The sequence below is a fragment of the Tursiops truncatus genome, chromosome 3, assembly GCF_011762595.2.
Source record: "Tursiops truncatus isolate mTurTru1 chromosome 3, mTurTru1.mat.Y, whole genome shotgun sequence".
Taxonomy (NCBI): domain Eukaryota; kingdom Metazoa; phylum Chordata; class Mammalia; order Artiodactyla; family Delphinidae; genus Tursiops; species Tursiops truncatus.
Window position 1 is genome coordinate 108,485,754 of NC_047036.1, and position 21,874 is coordinate 108,507,627.

General features: G+C 35.5%; 1 protein-coding gene across 11 annotated transcripts in view; it reads right to left on the minus strand.

The window, feature by feature from the left end:
- The window catches only part of RAPGEF6 (Rap guanine nucleotide exchange factor 6), a 220,270-nt gene that overhangs the window by 36,327 nt on the left and 162,069 nt on the right, over positions 1-21,874 (minus strand). For all 11 annotated transcript variants that reach the window (XM_033853135.2, XM_033853132.2, XM_033853129.2 and 8 more), the window contains 4 exons: positions 17,685-17,925; positions 14,990-15,147; positions 7,497-7,737; positions 4,909-5,292 (listed from right to left, as the gene is read on the minus strand). In XM_033853135.2, the coding sequence (XP_033709026.1) occupies positions 4,909-5,292; positions 7,497-7,737; positions 14,990-15,147; positions 17,685-17,925 (1,024 nt within the window). The remainder of the gene's footprint in view (positions 1-4,908; positions 5,293-7,496; positions 7,738-14,989; positions 15,148-17,684; positions 17,926-21,874) is intronic.

Below are 21,874 nucleotides of genomic sequence, written 5' to 3' on the forward strand. Positions count from 1 at the left end.
TCAAGCACTCTGCTGGAATATAACAGAACAGAAAAAAAGAGTGCAGATGCACTGGAATAGAAATAGCTTGACTTTGCTGGCATCAAGGAAAGCATAGCTTAAGCCTAAACTAGACGGCCTACGATTTCTCCCACAGGGGAAAGGGAGAGCCAGTGAGTGAATGCTTGGCTGCCCTAGCAGTGTAGGATGCTGCCAAAGACACTCATTCTGTCTTGTAGCATCCAGAGCACTAAAGTGGGAGCTCCATGACTGGGGGGAGGGAACAGATCAGAAGAGCAGCATATAAGATTCCAAGAGGTATTAAAGGGATGCGGTTCCTGCTAAATGCTTCTGGATTCCAACCGGAAGCCCATCCAGGAGCCACAGGGAAAACCTCACTTGTAAACCCCCCAACGTACCCAAGAGCACCTGCAGCTCAACATGCACAAACCCACACCTCCCCCCACTCTGCTACTGGCTCCCTATGCAAGGTCCCAAGAGAAAGCTCTGGTAGAGAGGAAACACACACAGGAAACAGGCCAAGAAGAAACCACAAACCTGAGCTGTAGCACTACCTTTAGGAAAACAAAAGAGACTATCAGCAGCTGACACAGTACATCCTAGGATACAGAGAAGACATACAAGCTTCAGAATTCTGCCACAAGAGGGAAAAGAAGCATGGAGCAGATGTATCCACACAATGCCTGAGAAAGCCTCAGAATCTAGCAATATATCAAGAATGATGAAAGGTTTTTTATCCTGAAGGCAACACATAAAACTCAGAGAAGGTGAATGCTATTTCAAATGCAAAAAGAGCAAGTAACATGAAAACTGAAGGAAACACAACATCACCAAAAGTTCACAGTAATCTTCCAGTAATCAAACCCAAAGACATGGCGATCTATAATTTACCTAACAAAGAATTCAAAACAGGTGTTCTAAGAAAACTCAATCAGCTATAAGAAAACAAAGACAATTCAACGAAATCAGGAAAACAATATATGATCCAAATGAGAAATTTAACAAAGATATAGACATCACAAGAAAGAGCCAAATGAATATTCTGGAGCCGAAGAATTCAGTGAATGAAATGAAAAAATGCACTAGAGAGCATCAACATCCAGTAGACCAAAGGGAAGGAAAAATCAATGAGATAGAGGACAGGAACTTTGAAATAACTCAGTCTGAGGAGAAAAAAGAATGAAGAAAGTTGGGAAACCATCAAAAAAAAAAACCCAATATACAAACCACTGGAGTTCCAGAGGGTGAAGTGAGGGAAAAGGAGGCAAAAAGACTATTTAAAGAAGTATGGCTGAGAACTTCCCAAACCTGGCAAGAGATCTAGACATCCAAGCTCACGAAGCTAATTGGTCACCCCATTATTTCAATCTAAAACAACTTTCTCCAAGACACATTATAATAAAGGCAGCAAGAGAAAAAAAGATTGTAACTTACAAAGGAAACCCCATTAGGCTATCAGCAGATTTCTTAGCAGACACCTTACAGGCCAGGAGAGAGTGGTCTAACAGTCAAGCGTACTCTATCTGGCAAAGTTATCCTAGAGAAATGGAGGACTTTCCCAGAAAAACAAGAGCTGAGATATTCACCATCACTAGATGTGCCTTATAAGAAATGCTAAAAGAACTTCTTCAAATGAAATGAAATGATGCTAACTAGTAACATGAAAACATATAAAAATATACAACACTCTGATAAAGGTAAGTATACAGTTAAATTTTAAAAACTCTCAACACTGAAATATGATGGCATGTTAACTAGAGAATAAAGGTTAAAGGACAAGAGTGTCAAAAATAACTCTAGCTACTATAATTTGTGAATGAATACACAATATAAAAAGGCAAATTGTGACATTAAAAACATAAAAGAGGGGGTAGGGTTTTGTATGTGACTGAAATTTTATCAGTGTCAAATAGACTGTTAATAAGATGCTTCATGTAAGTCTCATGGTAACCACAAAGCAAAAGCCTATAGTGGACTCACAAAAGATGAAAAGGGAATCAGAGCATACCACCATGGAAAAGCACCAATTCACAAAGGAACACAGCAACAGAGTCAAAAAGTTAACAAGGGAATTATAAAACGTCCAGAAAACAATTAGATGGCAGTGGTGAAGTCCTTACATTTCAATAATTACTCTAAAGGTAAATGGACTGAATTTTCCAATCCAATGGCATAGTTACTGGTGGATAAAAAAAACCAAGATCCCACTATATACTGACTACTCAACTCAGCCTAAAGGATACAGACAGGCTCAAAGTGAATGGATGGAAAAAGATATTCCATGCAAGTGGAAACCAAAAGAGAAGAGTTATTTATGTCAGACAAAATAGACTTTAAGTCAAAAATGGTAATAAGAGACAAAGAAGGTCATTATATAATGATAAAGGGGTCAACTCAGCAAGAAGACATAAGAATTGTAAATATGTATGCACCCAACAGCACAGCACCTAAGTATATTAAGCAAACACCAACAGATCTGAAGGGAGAAAAAAACAATACAGTAACAGCAGGGGACTTCAATATCCCACTTTAGCAATGGATCAATCACCCAGACAAAAAAATCAACAAGGAAATGTTGGACCTGAACCATACTTTAGATCAATGGACCTAACAGATATATACAGGACATTCCATCCAACATCAGCAGAATACACATTCTTCTCAAGCATGCACAGAACATCTTCCAGGATAGGTCATGTAAGCCACAAAACAAGTCTTAGCAAATTTAAGAAGACCCAAATCATACCAAGTACCTTTTCTGACCAGAGTGTGTGAAACAGCAAGAGGAAAAATGGAAAATCTACAAATATATGGAAATTAAGCAACACACCCCTGAACAATCAATGGGTCAAAGAAACCAAAGGGGAAATTAAAAAATGCCTCTAAACAAAGGAAAATGGATATACAACGTTCCAAAATTTGGTGGATGCTTCAAAAGCAGTTCCAAGACAGAAGTTTATAATGATAAATAATTATATTAAGAAAGATCTCAAGTAAATTACGTAACATATGTAACCAGAACTAGAAAAAGAAGAAACTAAGCCTTCTGGGAAATAACAAAAATCCAAGTGGAAATAAATAAGAGACCAGAAAAACAACAGAAAAGATCAATGAAACTAAGAACAGGTTTTCTGAAATAATAAACAAAACTGACAAACCTTTGGCTAGACTTAAAAAAAGAGAAATAAATAAAATATGCTATTTAATTCCAGCCATAAGTGATGATTTGCCTGTGTCATCTCTGCTGAAAAGTCAATATATCCTTTATATTCTGTAATGTATTTTAATATAAAATGTAAGAATACAAAGCAATTAACTTTACATGAACTATCGAAAATATATATAATAAAATGTTCTTCATAACAAAACAAACCTCCTAACCAAAGCAAAGTCTCTTAACCAAATCTCGCCTTTCTTACGCCCATCTTGGGGCTGCTGTCCACCACCCTCGCTCAAATCATTCTGTTTCCTTGGCTTTAATGACACTATCAAAATTGTGCTCTCCTACTGTTTCTTATATTGATCCTCTATTTCTTTGGCTGGACTCTCTTCTTTACCTCCACCCTGAGGATGGTCTCTAAGGTATGGTTTTTAGCTCTTTACCATTTTCTTTGGACACAGAGATCTCTTCTGGTGTCAATCAATTTTTTTTTTTTAATGGAATACTCTGAAACTGAGCCTATAACTCTCAGATTCTTTACTCCATGCTTCCTATACAAATACTTTCAATTTCTAGCCTTCTAAGTGTTTATCAATGGCATCTCTGTTCTCTTGTTCTAGACCCAGCTGTTAAAAACTGTGAGGTAGGTGGTGTAATTCCTGAATTTCACAGATGAGAAACCGGTCTTCAGTTTCCCCTTGACACGTTAGAGGCCAGATTCAAATACAGGTGCAGTTGATTCTAAAGGTCACTCTATTAATCTCTATTCAATACTTCCTCCACAGTGCCTAGTTCAATTGCATCCACTGGTAAATTTCATAAAGGAGTTTTCTATTACTATGACAGATTTATGATTAAAAAGTTCCTTAAAGATTCTAATTTTATCTCATGTGAGTATTAGGAATAAATCATAATTAATTTTTTGGAGGGTGTGCATAGATGGGATTAGTTAAGGTAGCTATTATGCTGCCATATACAAGCATATGGCCTTATAAACAGACCAAACTACCACTACCCTCCACCATTAAAATCAGACTTGCTTTAAGAGGAATCCCTCTGTTGGTCAGCATTGTGCTGGATGAGGGTCAGAAAATAAATTACCTAGACCTAGATTCTCATAATAAGTGAAGAGAAGGAAGAAGGTTCCCAGGACCTCATGTAACCATCCATACTTCCTGGGCTTATAAACTTTGAAGGATTTTTACAATTCTTATGGCCCAGCTTTTGTCTGAGTGGTAACACATTCACTGATACCTTGTATAGTCTGTGGGAAACAGGAAGAGGTCACCAAATGGCTGCTGCTGTTATTACTGTTGCTGCTGTTGTCACTTCAAAATAGCAATTTTAAGTTAGTGCATTAATACCATTAATTTTTAGTGCATTAATTTTTCAGTGTCAAATCATGGTGAGGCAGGCACTGCCTGTTGCACAGAAGTCTGATGATAAAGACAGCTATTGGGCATACATCCAAGAGGGTATAATACCCCAAAGGGGGAGAAAGGAAGAAAATTGGGAAGGCAATCACCTATACTTACCAAAAAAATGTTTAAGTGACTGAAAGATGGAAGAAACAAAAAGAGAAAAAAACCAGTCTCACCAGAATGGAAAATATATTAAATCTAACAATATTTATATAAACACATATTAATTGAACTTTTCTTCTCCCAGCCATTTAATACCTAAGAAGAAAATCAGCTTCATGTCCAGTATCATGACAAAACCATAAAGAAATATTTGTACAAATTTACCTTATTATTGCAAACATGGAATTGAAGTTCTTACATTCTCGACAATGAAGTGCAATTTTAATAAAATGTTTAATAATCTTCATTCGTTTGAGCTGATTTGATTCAGTTAAAATCTCTGAGGCCACCCAGAATGTCTCTTGGTTTACAATATCTTCAAATTCTTTCAAGTGAGTATTTCCTGTTTTTGAATCTAACTTAAAAAGGTCATCAATATATTCAGTAGGCTCAATATTACGAAATAAATCAAAGTCCCTCATTGACAGCTGAGTGGCCACCTCAATAGTACTGAGCTGCAGCATGGATAGTTGGCTTTCCTTAATTAGTTCTTGAGCATCTTCATCTGAACAGAGGGTTTCTGTTTCCATGTTATTTTTTAAATAATATCTAAAAGGAAAAAAATTGTTTTTATAAGTGATTTCACATTTATAAGGACACTTTCCCTCTATTACTGTTGTCAAAATATCATTATACTGTTAATAACTTTTTGCCAGCAATGTCAGCAGAATATTGATTTAAAGATAAGACAGAGGGACTTCCCTGGTGGCACAGTGGTTAAGGCTCCGTGCTCCCAATGCAGGGGGCATGGGTTCGATCCCTGGTCAGGGAACTAGATCCCACATGCCACAACTAAGGAGGCCACCTCCTGCAACTAAGACCCAGTGCAACTAAATAATAAATAAATATTTTAAAACAAGATAAAATGGAAAATTAATATTTTAAATAAGAAGACTTTGAAGAAGTTTTCCTCTTATTCCACCATTTAACATCTATTATTTTAAAGTATAAAAATAATGTTGGGGCTTCCCTGGTGGCGCAGTGGTTGGGAGTCTGCCTGCCGATGCAGGGGACACGGGTTCGTGCCCTTGTCTGGGAAGATCCCACATGCCGCGGAGTGGCTGGGCCCGTGAGCCATGGCCGCTGGGCCTGCGCGTCCGGAGCCTGTGCTCCACAGCGGGAGAGGCCACAACAGTGAGAGGCTCACGTACCACAAAAAAAAAAAAAAAAAAAAAATGTTGATTATGCTGTGAACTTAGTCATTTTAAGAAACTACTCTCATGACATGTGAAGAATCACGTGTATATTCTTGAGAACAAAAGCTTTGTGAGGGCTCTATAAGGATATAGGATACATAATAGGTACTATACAAATACTTGTTCATGGATAGCATGAATAAACTCCTGAATCAAGACTGTTCACATCTCTACTCAGAAGTTGTTGCTGCACTCATTCCCTTCTTAACTCTAAATTTCCAAGACAAGCAAAGAAAAATAAAACCCATACAGGAGGGAAACTCTTCCACTACTGATTTCTCCCTTGATAAATCCAAAACCTCATTCCAGCAAATGGCACTGACCAGTAACCATAAAAAAGATCTTCATTTGCCTTTCACCTTTTTAGATGAACAATTTTATGGCACTTAAAAGCTAAGAGATGGGTTAAGTAAAGAATTCACAATTGGGAAATATACAGGGCTGTTGCTGCAGAAGAGGTTACATATTGTATCACATGTAGTTTTTACTTCATTCTTTTCTAACATACAACTTGATCTAAGCCTAAGTTTGTGTCTATCTATGTTTTATTGTCAAGGAACTATATTTCTTTTTCTTCTGCCTTTAAATTGTTCACATGCCTAAGAGATTACCCTAAATAAGTGTTGAAACTCATATTATAGATAATAAAATTATATCTAACATTTAAAGTATGTTATGCTTATTAACTCATTTAATTCTCATAACATTCCTCTGAGGTAGGTTCCATTATTATCATCCCACTTTATGATGAGAAAATTCAGGCACAGAGAAACTAAATAACTTGCTCAAGATCACATAGCCAGACCAGGGATTTGAATTTGGGCAGTCTGGCTCCAGGGTCCATGCTCTTAACCACTATGTAAAGCCAGCAAAGCACCATTAACCCACTCTTTCTTAACAGCAACCATGATGGATAGTCATTTTAAGGTTTCCAAGGATCTCATCCTACATATGAATCTGGGCTCACTAAAAAGATTGCATTATTGTCAGAGAAAATCACCAAAGAACAAATGTAGTACTAAAACTATCTTCTAGTTGATCAAATAATTTTCAGAGCACATTAAAAACATTTTTTAAAAGTTTTCCTGTATATTCATAAAAGGAAAACTACTAAGAAAAAGAATTATGAAAACTATGACTTCTTCTGCCCAAAGTACATACTGATCATTTAAAAAGCAAATTTATAAATTAACATATATACACTCAGATACATATAAAGATATGGATCATCTAGTTTCCCCCTCTAAAAAACAGGGATTGGACTATACCAGTGGTTGTAAGACTTCATTTTAGCAGGAGGGCTAAAATATTTTAGTACACTATCCTCCCTTTCTTTCTCCCACTTTTGGGTAGCACTTATTAGTGCTAACACTCTAAGATTCTATTATACATAATTACGGAGACAACAGAAAGCTAACAAAAGAGAAATACATGTTAATTTTAGAGAGAACTCAGTGGACCTAAAAACATGATGTTCCTAATTAAAGTATCTCTTTTAGCATGGAATCTTCAAAAACACAGGTAGAAATAAGTACATTCATTAATAAGCACATTCACCTTCCATTGAGCTGAATTCTATCAGCTAATTTGGAGAACTGGTCCGGAAGTCTCCTCTGTTTTATGACACCCTCAGGAGTAACAGAAACTTCACAGAGAGAATATGTGTCAGATGCACCAGTCAAACCAAATTCATGAATAGCTTGACAAACAACTTCTTTAGCTGTAGTGTCTTTACAGATGATAATGTAGCAACTTTGTTGATCTGCTTTGAAAACTCTTATAACTTGATCAGGAATATCTGTATAAATACAAAAATATGTCCTGTTATTTTCCAGAAAATGGCTTTTAAACTCTTCAAAAAATAATTTGGAAGACAATGATCTCTCTAAACAGTAATATATACATTTCTATTTCAGGAGGTTAAGAGAAATCATTGCTGCATTTATTAATAAATAAATGTATCTTTTCAGATGACAAAATATTAATATATGTTCACAGGAAAACACCAAGAAAAAGAGAAAAATTAGTCATACTACGCATACAATTTGGAAGCTACAAAATTTTTATTATAAACATTTTTATGCCATTAAATATTCTTCAACAAAACATTTTTTAATGGAGGCATAGGACTTCACAATATGTATTTGATAATTTGAAATGATCCAAACCCTTAATCACAGACATTTACCTTGCATATCACTTTCCTTTATTATAAGTAACAGTATGATAAATAATTCCCCCCACCCCAAACTCTCCCTGTAGATAAACCTTTGCATGAAAGCTGATTATTTCCTCAGGGAAAATCCAAAAAAAGAGAAATGCTGAGTTAGAGGGCATACATATTGTTAAGGTTTTTGAAATATAGTTCTGAACTGTTCTCCAGGACAGTTATAATATTTTATCATCCTAGGGTATAAAGAGAACAATTTTAGTCACACTCTTATCAAAACTGTTTATTAAAACTTTTTTTTTCCATTTTGAAAGCCCTATTGCATTTCTGCCCTCCAAAAATGTGTCATTATTTTATATTTCACTTCTTTGGTTACTGGTGAGACTCACTGGTTTAATGAACCATTATTATTCCTTTCTAAAAATACCTTTTGGTATTCTTCATGCTTTTTCCTACTGAATTATACTAAATACCAACACAGTCTACTATGAAGTGGCAAATGTCTTCTCAGATTTTATATTTATATACTTTAACACAGGAAAAATTTAAATATTCATGTGGTTAAATCTCAGTCTTTGCCTTTGTGATTTCTGCTATTAGTAAATAAGTCCTACTTTAAGATAAATGTTCATATATTATGTACATGTAAATGATGGTATTTTTCCCTCTTACTCTATCATATTTCTTTTTCTTCTTATATGGCATTGGCTAAAACTTCCTGAACAATGATCAATATGACAACAGTAGGTTAATTTTTTAATATAATTATATTTTTATTACATAATTTACTATATAATTAAAAATAATTAAGTGAAAAGAGATTTAACATGAAAAACTTAAATTTTTCCTTATGATAATAAATTGTTACAAAAATTTCTTTCATTTTAAATCAGGAAAAATGTATTATTGTGGATATTTTTGTCATGTGTGTAGTGAGGGTGGGCTGGGGATATTTTGGTGGCTCAAGTAATGGTATATTCTTTGCCTAGCATTACCTCCTTCTTAGCATTGTATAAATTGTAAGATTAAGAGGAAAAGAAAAATTACAAATTTGTCTCAAAACCACCTGAGGTATAATCCTAGCTAAAGGAAAGAGAAGAATAACGAAATAGATGTGGGAGGAAATAATTTCACAGAATAAAGTATGCAGTGAGGCTGAGGACACAAAAAGACAGAGACTGACTCTCAGGACTGGAAGAGTCAACTGAATATACACAAATACAATTCCAGGAAGGATTCTTAGCCAACAGATATTTTGAATATTCTGGGTCTACTGTCAAATTGGAAGCAGAATACTTCATCTATTCAGGTCCCCTTCGTAAGATGCACGCACCAAACTGCCTTTTCTTAAGGTATACAAAGATCTGAGTCACCAAACATCTCTTGTTCCTATTTCTTTGCAAATGAGTCAATCCTCAGCATGTTGCTGACATTATCAGGTTTCTAAGTCTACAAGGCATAATGTAGGGTCTTAATCCATGCGAACGAGATGCTTCTCTACTCTGGGCTAGAAAATGCAAGAAGTTGGAAATTTCAGTTTTCCAAAAGAAAGATACTGGACAGAACAGTTTCATTATCCCTTTTAACGCTACAAAAGGTGTCAAACAACTACTATTATTATCTGTATTGTTCCTACCCTCTTCAGAAAAATAGGTCTCAGTTGTCCAGGACTCTTGAGTTGGATTTGTTTACTAGGTCTTTGGGGGCTGAGCCTCAGCCAGCAGAGCTGGCTGACCTGGAAGGAATAGGGAGATGTTCTGATCCCTTTTATTAATTTCTTCAGAGAAATTTATTCACAAAGACAGGTGGGGAATTTGCATACATTTCTCTTGCTGCTAACATACTATAACATCTGGGAAGGAACAGATGTCTGTATCTTGTGTATCCTGCTAAACACTGTACTCTGTTACACTCTGTTAAATTCATACTCTGTTAAAACCACTTGTTTCTCATGCAAAGGACAAACTGACATACAGTCATGTAAGTGGGATTCAGGCATCATAAATGGGTAGCTCTAGAACAGATCTGCAAACCGAATTATCCAAACGGTACTCCATAACCCAAACCTGGTTAATTCACCAAGATAATAAATGCCAAATTAGAAAAACATTTCAGAGCACATTTTCAGAGACACTGGAGGAAAAAATTTCTCCACGCAGATATCAGTGCCAATGTAAACCTCTTTTTCCATTTTAGAATTGCTACCAGTATAACACATATATTTTCTTTACAAACGTGTGTTAGCAGGAGAACATCATACATGCCAAACATAATACTTGGCACATGGCAGACACTCAAATGTTAATTGTTTAGATGAATGGTAAATATGAAGTTAGAATAAAGTTGAATCAAGAAGAAAAAATGATCTAAACATTTCAAATTTTAGGCACAAAGCTAGAATGCACATAAAAATATAATCCTGTAAGCAAAACAGACATTTAAAAAGAATCTTGAAGCAGTACAGCATTTATCAGTCTTATGATTCATATTCCATAATAAAATTCTTACATAATAGGTAAATGAATTCAAGAACTGAAATTCAGATACATGGACTTCCAATCCAAGGGCAAAATTTCTAGAGTGTTAACTATCTCTCATAAATAAAATTAAAAAATGAGATAAGTGAAGGATACATGTTTTGACCTTGAGATTACACTAAAAATAGAACTTTTTAGGTATTTAAGATGATCATTTAACAAAAGCAGAAGACTGCCTCTTCATTCTGCTTTAAATTGTTAATCACTGTACAAATATTTATGGAGTGCCAGTTACACATCATTAGTGTTCTAGGTGATGAAGTAATAAATGAGATTGACAAAGTCTCTGCTTGCAGAGATTTGCTTATATTCAAGAGAGTAAGTTGTGGTTCAAGGAAAGACAATAATCAAGTAAATAAGACAATCGGTATAGTGAAAAGTTCAAAAAGCAAACACAGGGTAGTGGTATAATGGTATGGATTAAGGATTGGCAAACTTGTTCTACAAAGGGTCAAATAGCAAATATTTTATGTTCTGCAGGCCAAGAGGCAAAACAGATAATAGTTCATAGATATTTATATAAAAAGAAAGCAAATTTCCACAAAAATCTTGACAAAATTAAAAATATATCAATAATGCAAACCTACAACATGTGAAGATATGTAAACACAGAGGTTTAGGCAACACTGCAAACATCCACTAAAAGGGGACTGGTTAAACAACGCTATCAGATGTTCAAAAAATCGTGGTAGAATACATTCTGATACAGAAAGGTATTTACGGTATATTGCTAAGTGAAATGGGCTAAGTGGAAAAAAATTGTATTATTTGGGGTGAAGGAAACGATACACACATTTTATGTGCTCTGAAATTTCTGGAAGGATGTAGGAGTAAATGAACAATTGTTAATTCTGGAAAGCGGAGACTTTTATATTTTATCCTCTCTCTGCAAATAAAAACTTTAATATATGTTCCTTTACAATTAAAAATTAGTTAAAATACTTGCAATGCAAAAAGAATTTGAAGTTTACTAATATTAACGAAGTCAAATAAAAAGTTTGTGCTATTAAATAAAAAAGAATAAGCAAAAAGTTCCATATGAAGACTCAGAAAAAAAAATTCAGTTTTAAAATCCTTTTAGCTATACTCTGAATTCTTCTTTTAGGCCTCATCTCACATTAAGTCCAAAAATTCTGAAAACACTTTTCACAAGTTACAGAATAGCATGTATACTCTAATTCTATGAGTATAAAAACATATATATTCAAAGAAAATGACTGAAAGAATACACACCAGTTTACGCTGGCAACCTTGTAAGTGTATAGAAAAGTTCTGCTTCCTATTTCATTCAATTCTGTATTATTTGACTTTTAAAAATATAGTAAAATACTGCATACAAACATAAGCAATAAAATACCATAGTCTTCAAGATACTTACAGTAAAAACCAACAGCTGTAGGCAGCAAAAACAAAGCAAAACCATAAAAAAGTCAGCAATCAAAAGCAAACTATTAAACAGTTCTGTAGCTTTGTCCTTACTTTCTAATAACAATTTAAAACACGCAGCAAAAATATAACTGAGATGTAGACTGATAAAAGTTAGTCAAACTTGGCTGATGTCACACATGTACTACAATATACATACGTGATGTACACAGCTAATCTAAAATTCAGTGCTGCCATATATGATTTACGGAGCTGAATTTGGAATTAATTGGTAATAAATATTTTATTCAACATAAATACAAATAGCATGGCAGAAAGCCTTTTGTAAAGTTGCTCATTTGGGGGTTTACAAATATAATTTTAAGTTAAATTCCTATCTTGTATGTGTTCATTTATATTGCTGATATGGACAAAGGCTACATACTGAGCTTTGCAGACTGACCTTCTCTGAATAGATTTTAAAAGGGCATCTTCAGCCCTTTCAACATGTTTTCATTGAGAGAATTATGCAATCAATCTGAAATCAAGTTGAGTAGTACATCCTCTTCAGAGCTAAGAATTTCAGTGCCATGGGGCTTACAGTTTCTGAATTTTAGTAATTCCAACCTCTCTCTTCCTTTCGCACCCCCAGCTAAATCCCCAACTTCTCTCTCTCCTCTCCCTTCTACCCATCCCTTACCCACCCTGCAACCCAGCCACACTTCTAGATATGCCAGTGGCAAAAACACAGCCATAAATCAATAATCGTAAGTCAATCTATAAATCATATATCCCTAAATACTTGTCTTACGAAAGTACAGATGCATATTTAGTCTGTGCTTTTGTAGTGCTTAAATATTTTATTTGTGAACATAGTGTAAGAAGTACTGCTGTGGAACACACACACACACACAGACACAGAAATAAATTCCCATGCTACCGCATGACAAGCAATGTAAGAGAGACAATGAAAATGTGCTAGAGATTTCTGGAAAAAGAGATACTGATTCTGCATCAGAGGGACCTGGGATTCCCAGATGAGGTAACAACTGAGTTCAGCATTGAGGAATAAGAAACATTTCATGGGATATGCAGGGAGAAAACACCAAAGGTGGCAGACAACATGGGCAAAGAGAGTTCTGAAGGTACATGCCATACTCAGGAAAGACAGAAGAGGTAACAGTGGGGAGAATGGCAGAACAGGAGGCTAGAAAAGGGGTTGATAATTATGCTTTAAAAATTGGATACCAACAGTTATTAAGTTATTGTCTTTAGGCTCCAAACCCATGCTGCCCTGCCACAATGGGGCTGGGACTCTGCAAACCACATTTCTTCTTTGCCAATTGTCTCCCTCTTAGGTTCTGCCAAAAAAGGGCACCAGAGGTAGACTGCAAGGTTAGAGGAAGAAGAGACTTGCTGCTTTATGTTCTTACTTCTGGGTATTTGGCTCTAGTATCACTCAAGCAACACTCCTTCACCCTGGTAGTGGCATTTTTTTCAAGTGCCAGAAGCTGAATCCAGTTTGCAGTTTCCTGTGATGCCTTCGTGCTTGCTTTTTTACCTTTTTACATAGAACACTTTACTTTATACTTGGTAACAATTTCTGATATTCAACATATGGAGTGGTTTCTATCTCATGACTGAACCCGGAACTAATAGAAATCACTAGAAATTTCTAAGCCAAGTAACGACTCATCGAAACCTTCACTCTAGAAATAACACTGGTGGTCACATAGAGGGTAGGGTGTATCAAAGACAGATTATTGGGTTTAGGAATCTCTCTAAAGAGGGGAAGAAGCAACTGAAATAAAAAGGAAGAAACAATGTGCAGAACAACTTTCTACTGTGTTTTTATGTTATGCCTTACATTTTAAATTTATGTTGCTGTATTAAAACATAAACTTTACTATTACATTTATACTTCCTCCTATCTAATGCTGAGATTTATATAATTGAGTTCTTCCCTTTTCCCACTAGCTGATAGAGATTTAGCGTCAAAACTGGAGCTGAATCACAACTATGCCCATCTTTGTAGAGGTTTTTTTTTTTTTTAATGTTATAAGAGCACCTTTTATATTGTTATAAAATTTGGAGAATGGATTGGTTAAAACGTTGAAACCTGAGACTGGAGATATAAGTAGTGGTGAGTTTATGAGAGCTCTCACTTACCACAGCAAGAAATTTGGCTTATAAACTTTTGACAATTTTATCAAGTAGAAATGAGCTTAGCTGCATGTAACAGAAAACTTAACAAAAGATTAAGCAAATGGACACATTTTTGTAGAGGTGTTTTTTTCCCTCCTCTCCTTGGACCCAAGTACATATTTCAGTTTTTAACTGTATGTGTCTTTTAATTAAAGCCATCTCAAATCCACTCAAATGGTGGATATATAAATAATTCTTCAAAGCGTTCCTTTGAAGTTACATAGTTAGATGACAATTTCTGCCTCTGAGCATGAACAGATGCAGAAAAATAAACGATGTCCCACAATGAAAGTCTGAACACCAATGAAAAAGATGACATAGTACTTTAATTAATAATACTGTATATAACAAAAACAACTTTAGCTTCAGGTGGTGGAGAGAAAAATCAGTCTTTCTAGAAAACTACTAACACATTTCTGTACATCACAGAGGAAGGTTAAGTCAGACAACTTAGACTAAAATAATCTATCTGTCTTATTCCTTTCCACATTCTGGGTAACATGTCTCTTGACCGAGAAGAAGTATCTCTGCTTTCATTCCATTGCTCTGATTAGGGTTACCAACAGATAACGTACTTCTCTTTCATAATGGAAGTACCACCACTCCAGGTTAGACAAAAAGACATAATGTTCTCTTTAGCTTTTTTGCACTAAGTCAAAATATAGAGGTGAGAAAAGAGGACTGCAAGCAAATCCAGTATTTGTTGCACAAGGCTCAACCACCTATTTATCTATCTGGTACCAACATGGCTGAATAAAATAAACAAAAATTACCTGAGGGATTAGAAAAATCCAACATGCTGGTGGTAGGCTGCAGGAGATCGGGGCTGCTGGATGAGAGTGTTCCAGGGATAGGCATTATGGCCAAACTGTGCCTACAGTGTCTCGTTCCCACAATGCTGTCGTCCTGTGATTGGCTCAGGCCTACATCACTTCAAAAGAATGTAATATATCACTTTAAAGTATTTGAGGGGTCTTAACAGTAAACATTTCTGTTCTCTGTGCACTAAGGCATAATAGGACCAATTCAAAGTAATGATTTTAAAATAGTACAGCAATTTAAAAAATAGGACAAGTGTAATAATGAAAATGGCAATAAAGTATTTTTTAACAATTACACTCAAATAAAATTTAACTTACACATCTAGGTAATTCTACTACAGTTGACATCTGAACAATGCAGACTGAACTAAGCAGGTCCACTTATATATATTTCACGGATATTTCTCAGTAGGAGTAAATACTACAGTACTACATGGTCCGTGGTTGGCTGAATCCGCAGATGTGAGGAACCACAGACATGTAGGGCCAACTACAAATTTTACGTGAATTAACCCCTGCATTGTTCAAGGGTGGAATGTACATTGTAATGTTTGTATTTCATATTTAGTTTCTGCTGGTTTTGGTAGAGAAAATGAACCTGAGTGGGGAGTCCTTGAGGTCTGCCAGTTTCATTAGACACTAACATATATACACCCAACAATGCACAGGGCTGCAGCAAGGTTCATCCTCTTGACCGAAAAGCTTGGTAACCTTCTAGGCAAAGGATGGAGTTGGGTGTGAACCCAAGCCAAAAATATGGCAGGTTGTAGAAAACAATGGGGCCAGGTTCAACTGACAAAATAAGACAGGTCTTTAAACATATGAGTAACCTGGGAACTGCTCAAACCAGCAAGTACAGAGAAAAGAAAACAGGAAGACGACATAGAAAATTGCAACAAACAACAAGAGCAATATGTGACAAATAGAAAGGAGAAGGAAAAAGAGGACCAAAAATGAAAATAGAAGAAAAAGAATTTTACAGTCTAGTTTATTCTAAGGGTATATTATTTCTTGTGTGATCTCTCAAGTCTAGTTGTTTGGCTGTTCCCTAGATGAGAACATCAAAACCAAAGCAGAAAGCAAGTCATCGAAAGTTAACTGCCTGTAAAAGTTTCAAAAACAAATATCAATTAAATGGACATATTTAAGCAAATATAATATTTTCTTTAAAATATTTTAGAGGTGTTAAATAGGCAATTCTAAAACCATTTAAGAGAAAAAATAACAAATAAATGTAACCCTGTCACTTAAGGTTTAGATATCCCCAAAAGTTCTATAAAACACAGGATAAGCAAAACAATCCTATACAAACATAGGACAGCAATGAAGACTTCCGTCAGCATCAACAACCAAAATACCACTTAGTTCTAAGCATTGGTTTTAACTGGTTAAAACCAATGCTTTAGGTTAATATTAATTCCCATCTATATTTTTTTCAGTGTAGCATTCTACCCAGTATTTGCTACATATACAAACAGTTATCACAGAATACTTACCTATTATCTTGGGATGGATTAATAAGGTCTGAGTGATATGGGATACTTCCTGAATATGTTAGGAGTTAAAAATAGGATGCAGGCAGATTAGGAAACTATGTAAGATGGAGTTTAGAGGACTGTTAAATAAACAGATAAAGGACTGTTAGGAGCCAGACAAGGATGAGAGCCAGGATAAGACGGAGAGAGAGAAGTCAGGGAGAAGCATGAAGACACGGAAGAAAGCAAAGGTAAGTGTGTCAAGAGCAAGCTATGTCAGACAGACCTGGGTTATTAGCTGTGTGACCTCAGGGAAATTCCTTTCTGTTTCTGAACCTTGGTTACCTCCAAAATTGTGAATAATACTATCGATCCCCCAGGAGTATGGCAAAGATTAAATTAGGTAATAAAGGTGAGCACTGTGGCACAGAGGAATCCAGGATTCCTACTTTTAAGAAGATAGTAGTACTTTTACTGAAATTAAAATAGAATAATACAGGGACTTCGCTGGTGGCACAGTGGTTAAGAATCTGCCTGCCAATGCAGGCGACACAGCTCCAGCCCTGGTCCAGGAAGATCCCACATTCTGTGGAGCAACTAAGCCCGTGCGCCATAACTACTGAGCATGCACTCTAGAGCCCGTGAGCCACAACTACTGAAGCCTGCGTGCCTACAGCCTGTGCTCCACAACAAGAGAAGCCACCGCAATGAGAAGCCCACGCACTGCAACGAAGAGTAGCCCCCGCTTGTCGCAACTAGAGAAAGCCCACACGCAGCAACAAAGACCCAATGCAGCCAAAAATAAATAAATTATTTTTTTAAAAAAAGACAAAAAACTAGTATCAGTGAATATGTCCCAAGTTTTAAAGTGTCCAAATTTGTAGATGAAGGGACTGATATTGGACCAAAAATATACAAAAAAAGATTTCATAGAATAAAACAAGCAATCTTTTCTAAAATTCAAAACAAGGCTAATGGAAGAATACATAATCTAACAATGGTAACTACTTGGAAGTGATGAGGTGACATTTAGAATTTACTCTTATTTATGGATTGCTTGTAGATTTTATGATGCAACAGTTGTATAAAAAACAAAACTGACCCAAAACTTCCCTTCTCCCACAAAAATCTTTACAGTGAATAGGAAAATGACTAAGATTGCTGTTACCTACCTAAACAGTTTTGGAGGCAAGATACTAAATCGTGTTTTATCCAAAATTTTCCTGATTTTGTTTCTTCCACCTGAAACAGTATTTGCTTTTATTTTCTTGTTTCCTTTCTCCTGTGATGTCTGTTCAATATCTCCTGGTACATCCTGGATTGAGTGGCGATTACTTTTTTTTTCAGCAATTTTGGGAATATGAGGAACACCAGATTTCTCTTGTTCGGTCCTAGTAAGTAACTCTTTGAACACTGTAGAAATAAATAAATAAAAGTGTCATTTCTTTTCTTCTCATTAGAAAGTTTTTATATCCACAACAAATTTTAAAAATAAACATAGTTGCTTTCTATCACTGGGCCTTTCACAGCCTCACCCATTAAAACTTATTTCATTACGAAATTTATACTCACCCTCTATTAATCAGCTATATCCATTTTTCAGCTTTTATACCTGACTGTACTTACGATGTTGTCCAATAGTGATAAAAGAAATTCACTGGGGAAAACAAAAATGAAGCAGGCAGATTGCCAGCATGTTTCAAAAGCCCAAGGTTCCTATTAAGTAATAAGCAGTATAATATAATTGCTAATCAACCCAGATTTTATAGAAATAGATATTTAGATTCTATTATTTATATGTTATCCCTCATCATTTGAGATGAGATATAAGTACTGTAAGTCAGGCCCTGTTTTGTAAAATTTAGCCATCAACAAAATGGGAAGAGCTCTGCTGGACCTGCTTTTACCAGAAACAAACAGTACTAAATTTTGTAATATATGACAATTTCCTCAAGGTAACATCTGTGAGACTTAATTCTGTAGAGTGAAAGCTACTAAGCATTCACTACAGCGGTCTGAAGTAAAAAATCAAGCATTTGTAGATAACTTTCTATCAATCCTAAGTCTAGTGAGTTACTTCATCCTTAAGGAAAGTACAAGCACAGTGGGGCATTTGCCTTTCCAGCAATCTCTTTGCCTAGATCCAGGCAAGCTTATGAAAAGCACAGCTTCTGGGCTTCCCTGGTGGTGCAGTGGTTGAGAGTCTGCCTACCAATGCAGGGGACACGGGTTCGTGCCCCGGTCCGGGAAGATCCCACATGCCACGGCACGGCTGGGCCCATGAGCCATGGCTGCTGAGCCTGCGCGTCTGGAGCCTGTGCTCCACAACGGGAGAGGTCACAACAGTGAGAGGCCCGTGTAATGCAAAAAAAAAAAAAAAAAACAAACAAAAAAAAAGAAAAGCACAGTTTCTGTCTTCAAGATAATGGAAATCCTTGCTTGATTAAAATACAGTAAATTATTTTCAGTCATCTTAAAAAATTTCACTTTATTTTAAGCCACGTGGTAAAAATAAAAATGTTTTGAGCTAAAATCAAGATACTCATCCATTCAAAAAATATTTACTGACCTATGAACATGTCAAGCACTACTCTAGATGTTTGCAGATTCCTCCTGTCGTGAAACATAGTCAGTCAAAGATATATGGTATGGAGAGAACATAATGCGAGGAACTAGTTAAGAGAGCAAGAAAGGGAAAATTGTCGTTCATTAAGTCACTGTGTTAAGAAGAGATCAGTAAAGTGAGTTGATTTTAACTAGGAAAAGGGAGAAGAAGGATTAATTCTAGGTAGAGGAAATCTCAAGTTTAAAGTACCTGTGGTAGAAGGAAAAGTCAAGAAAATGAAGATGACTGAAGAATAAGGTAGAGAAAGGGCTTGATAATACTATGGTAAGGTGTCTGAATTTTCTGTTAAGAGCAACAGGAAATCTCTGGGCAGCAGATATCCCTGGCTGCAGTGTGTATGTAAGGTGACTCAGGAGTGTAAAAAGTAGTTTGTATCTTCACTGGACTTGTGTATATAAGTAAAAATCTGCAGAGCTTGTGATTTGTAGATAAAGAAATGATTGAGTTAAACTAAAAAAAAATAGTAAGGGACAAAAATTAATGTCGGTAAGCAAATATAATTACAATACCATTAAACATCAATATCAGATATAATATATGAACCAAAAATGAAGGTGTCCAAGAATTAATAAAAGAAATGTTTAATAAATTTGACTACACAAAGATTAAAGATTTCTCTCTCTACATATGTATATGTATTTACACACACAACCCAAAACAAATGAACAAACAAGGAAAGTCAAAAGACAACTGGGGAAAAAATTTACAACCCTTAAGACCAAGAGATACTGTTATTTATTTATAAGGCATTCAAACAAATCAATAAAAGATGAATAACTCAACATAAAAATGGACAAATGAAGACTGTTCATAAAGAAGAAATGTTAGCACATAAAAAAAGTGCTCAACTTCCTTCATTATTAAAGACTGTATATCAGAAACTGTAAAGTTGATTATACCCACTGCAGAGGCATTCTTATACATTGATGAATGAAGCGTACATAGATTGGGGAAACTTTTAGAAAGTAAAACCGCAGTAACTATAAAAGTAATTCCACTGTGAGGAATTTATCTTATAGCTATATCTATATAAACATAAAAGATAAGTACAAAGGATTATTACATCATTGTAAATAGCAAAAACTATAAACAACCTAAAACATCCATCAATATGACATCAGATCAATAGATTATGATAATAGTGTGATGGAATTCGATGCAATAACAATTACACAAGAAGTACACCTGTATGAACTGCTGTGGAAAGGTATAGAATATTGTACACAACATGGTCCCACTGGGTGACTTTCTTTAGTATTATAATTTGCAAAACATGCATGTATTACTTTTATTAAACAATTAAAATGTTAATAATAAAATTATCTGAGTGGTGGGATTTTTAAAGATGTTAGAAAGTTGTGAAAAGTAAGAGGAATGGATGAATAAAAACTCAAGCAGGAAGAGGGTAAACTGAGATTGCCAGCTGTTTTCTTCTCTGGGGACATTTGCTGATCTAAATATAAACAGAAGGTGAGGCTCAGGTAGAAGGACTCTACTAGAGGAAAGAGAAGTTTTGATGGCTTCGAGTACTGGCAAGAAAACTGGAATACAGAGAGGCATCAAAGCAGTGTCACTTTTTTTCATGAGATATCTCTATTAGTAAGACAAGGCATGAGGCTGGAAATTTCTTAGAATCTCATGGTACTCAGGAGACAAAGTCACACAACAGGGAGAGACTTCCAGCAAACACACAACAGATTTATCTGCTCGGGGTGGGAGGCTAAAGAGCTAAGCTCAAAACCTCTGAAGGGAAAAACTTAAAAAAAAAGGAGACAGAAAGGTACCAGATTCTGAATCAAGAGATTGGAGGTGGGGAAGGAGGTAGGAGGACAAGGTTGAATAAGCAGAGTGAAATTTCCCACAATCTCTCAGTGGTTAGAGACAAAGTTCCATTAGAGGAGGGGCCTACATCAAGCACATGACAAGTCTCTCAACTTGAAACCCAATGGACACAGTCTAAGTAATTCTGCAACCCAGCCTGACCCAGCTCAATTCTCCTTACCCTATGTGATTAAACAGAGGAAATGGCAAATCCTATCTGTGAGAAAATACTAATTTCACTACTAAGGTTCCTTTATATACAAAGTACAGCATACAATAAAAATTTTAAGACTCAAAAAGAAAATAGCCAGAGGGAAAAACAGAATAAAAGATAATCCAAATGTTAGAGTTAACACACAAGGACTTTATAATAACCATTATAAATATATTAAAGAACATAGAGGAAAAGAGATAAAATGGATGAAAAGATGAAGAAAAAGATGAAGAAGTGCAACAGAGAACTGGAGATTCAAGTGGATATTCCAGAACTGAAAAATATCTAAAATTAAATTCAGTGCATGCATTTATCAGTAGACTGGATAGAGCAGAAAATAGGATTACTTTCTTAAACACAGGTCATTACAAAATACCCAAACTGAAAGAAGAAAAAAATGGGAAGAATAGAACAGAATGTAAGAGATAGATGGGATGCAAATCTTCTAACATATAAGTAACGGATTTCCCACATGGAGGGAAAGAAAAAGCGGCAGTAGTAATTAATAATGGCCATGAAATTTTTAAAACTGATAAGCAAACAACAATGCACAAATTCAAATGCTGAGCAAACCCCATACAAAATAAATACAAAGAAAATTGTGACGAATCCTTGTTACAGTTAAAATTACTCTGAGTCGTATTTGCATCCTATGGGAAATGCTGGTATTTTTGTTTAGCCTTCTGCGGATTGTGGTTCCA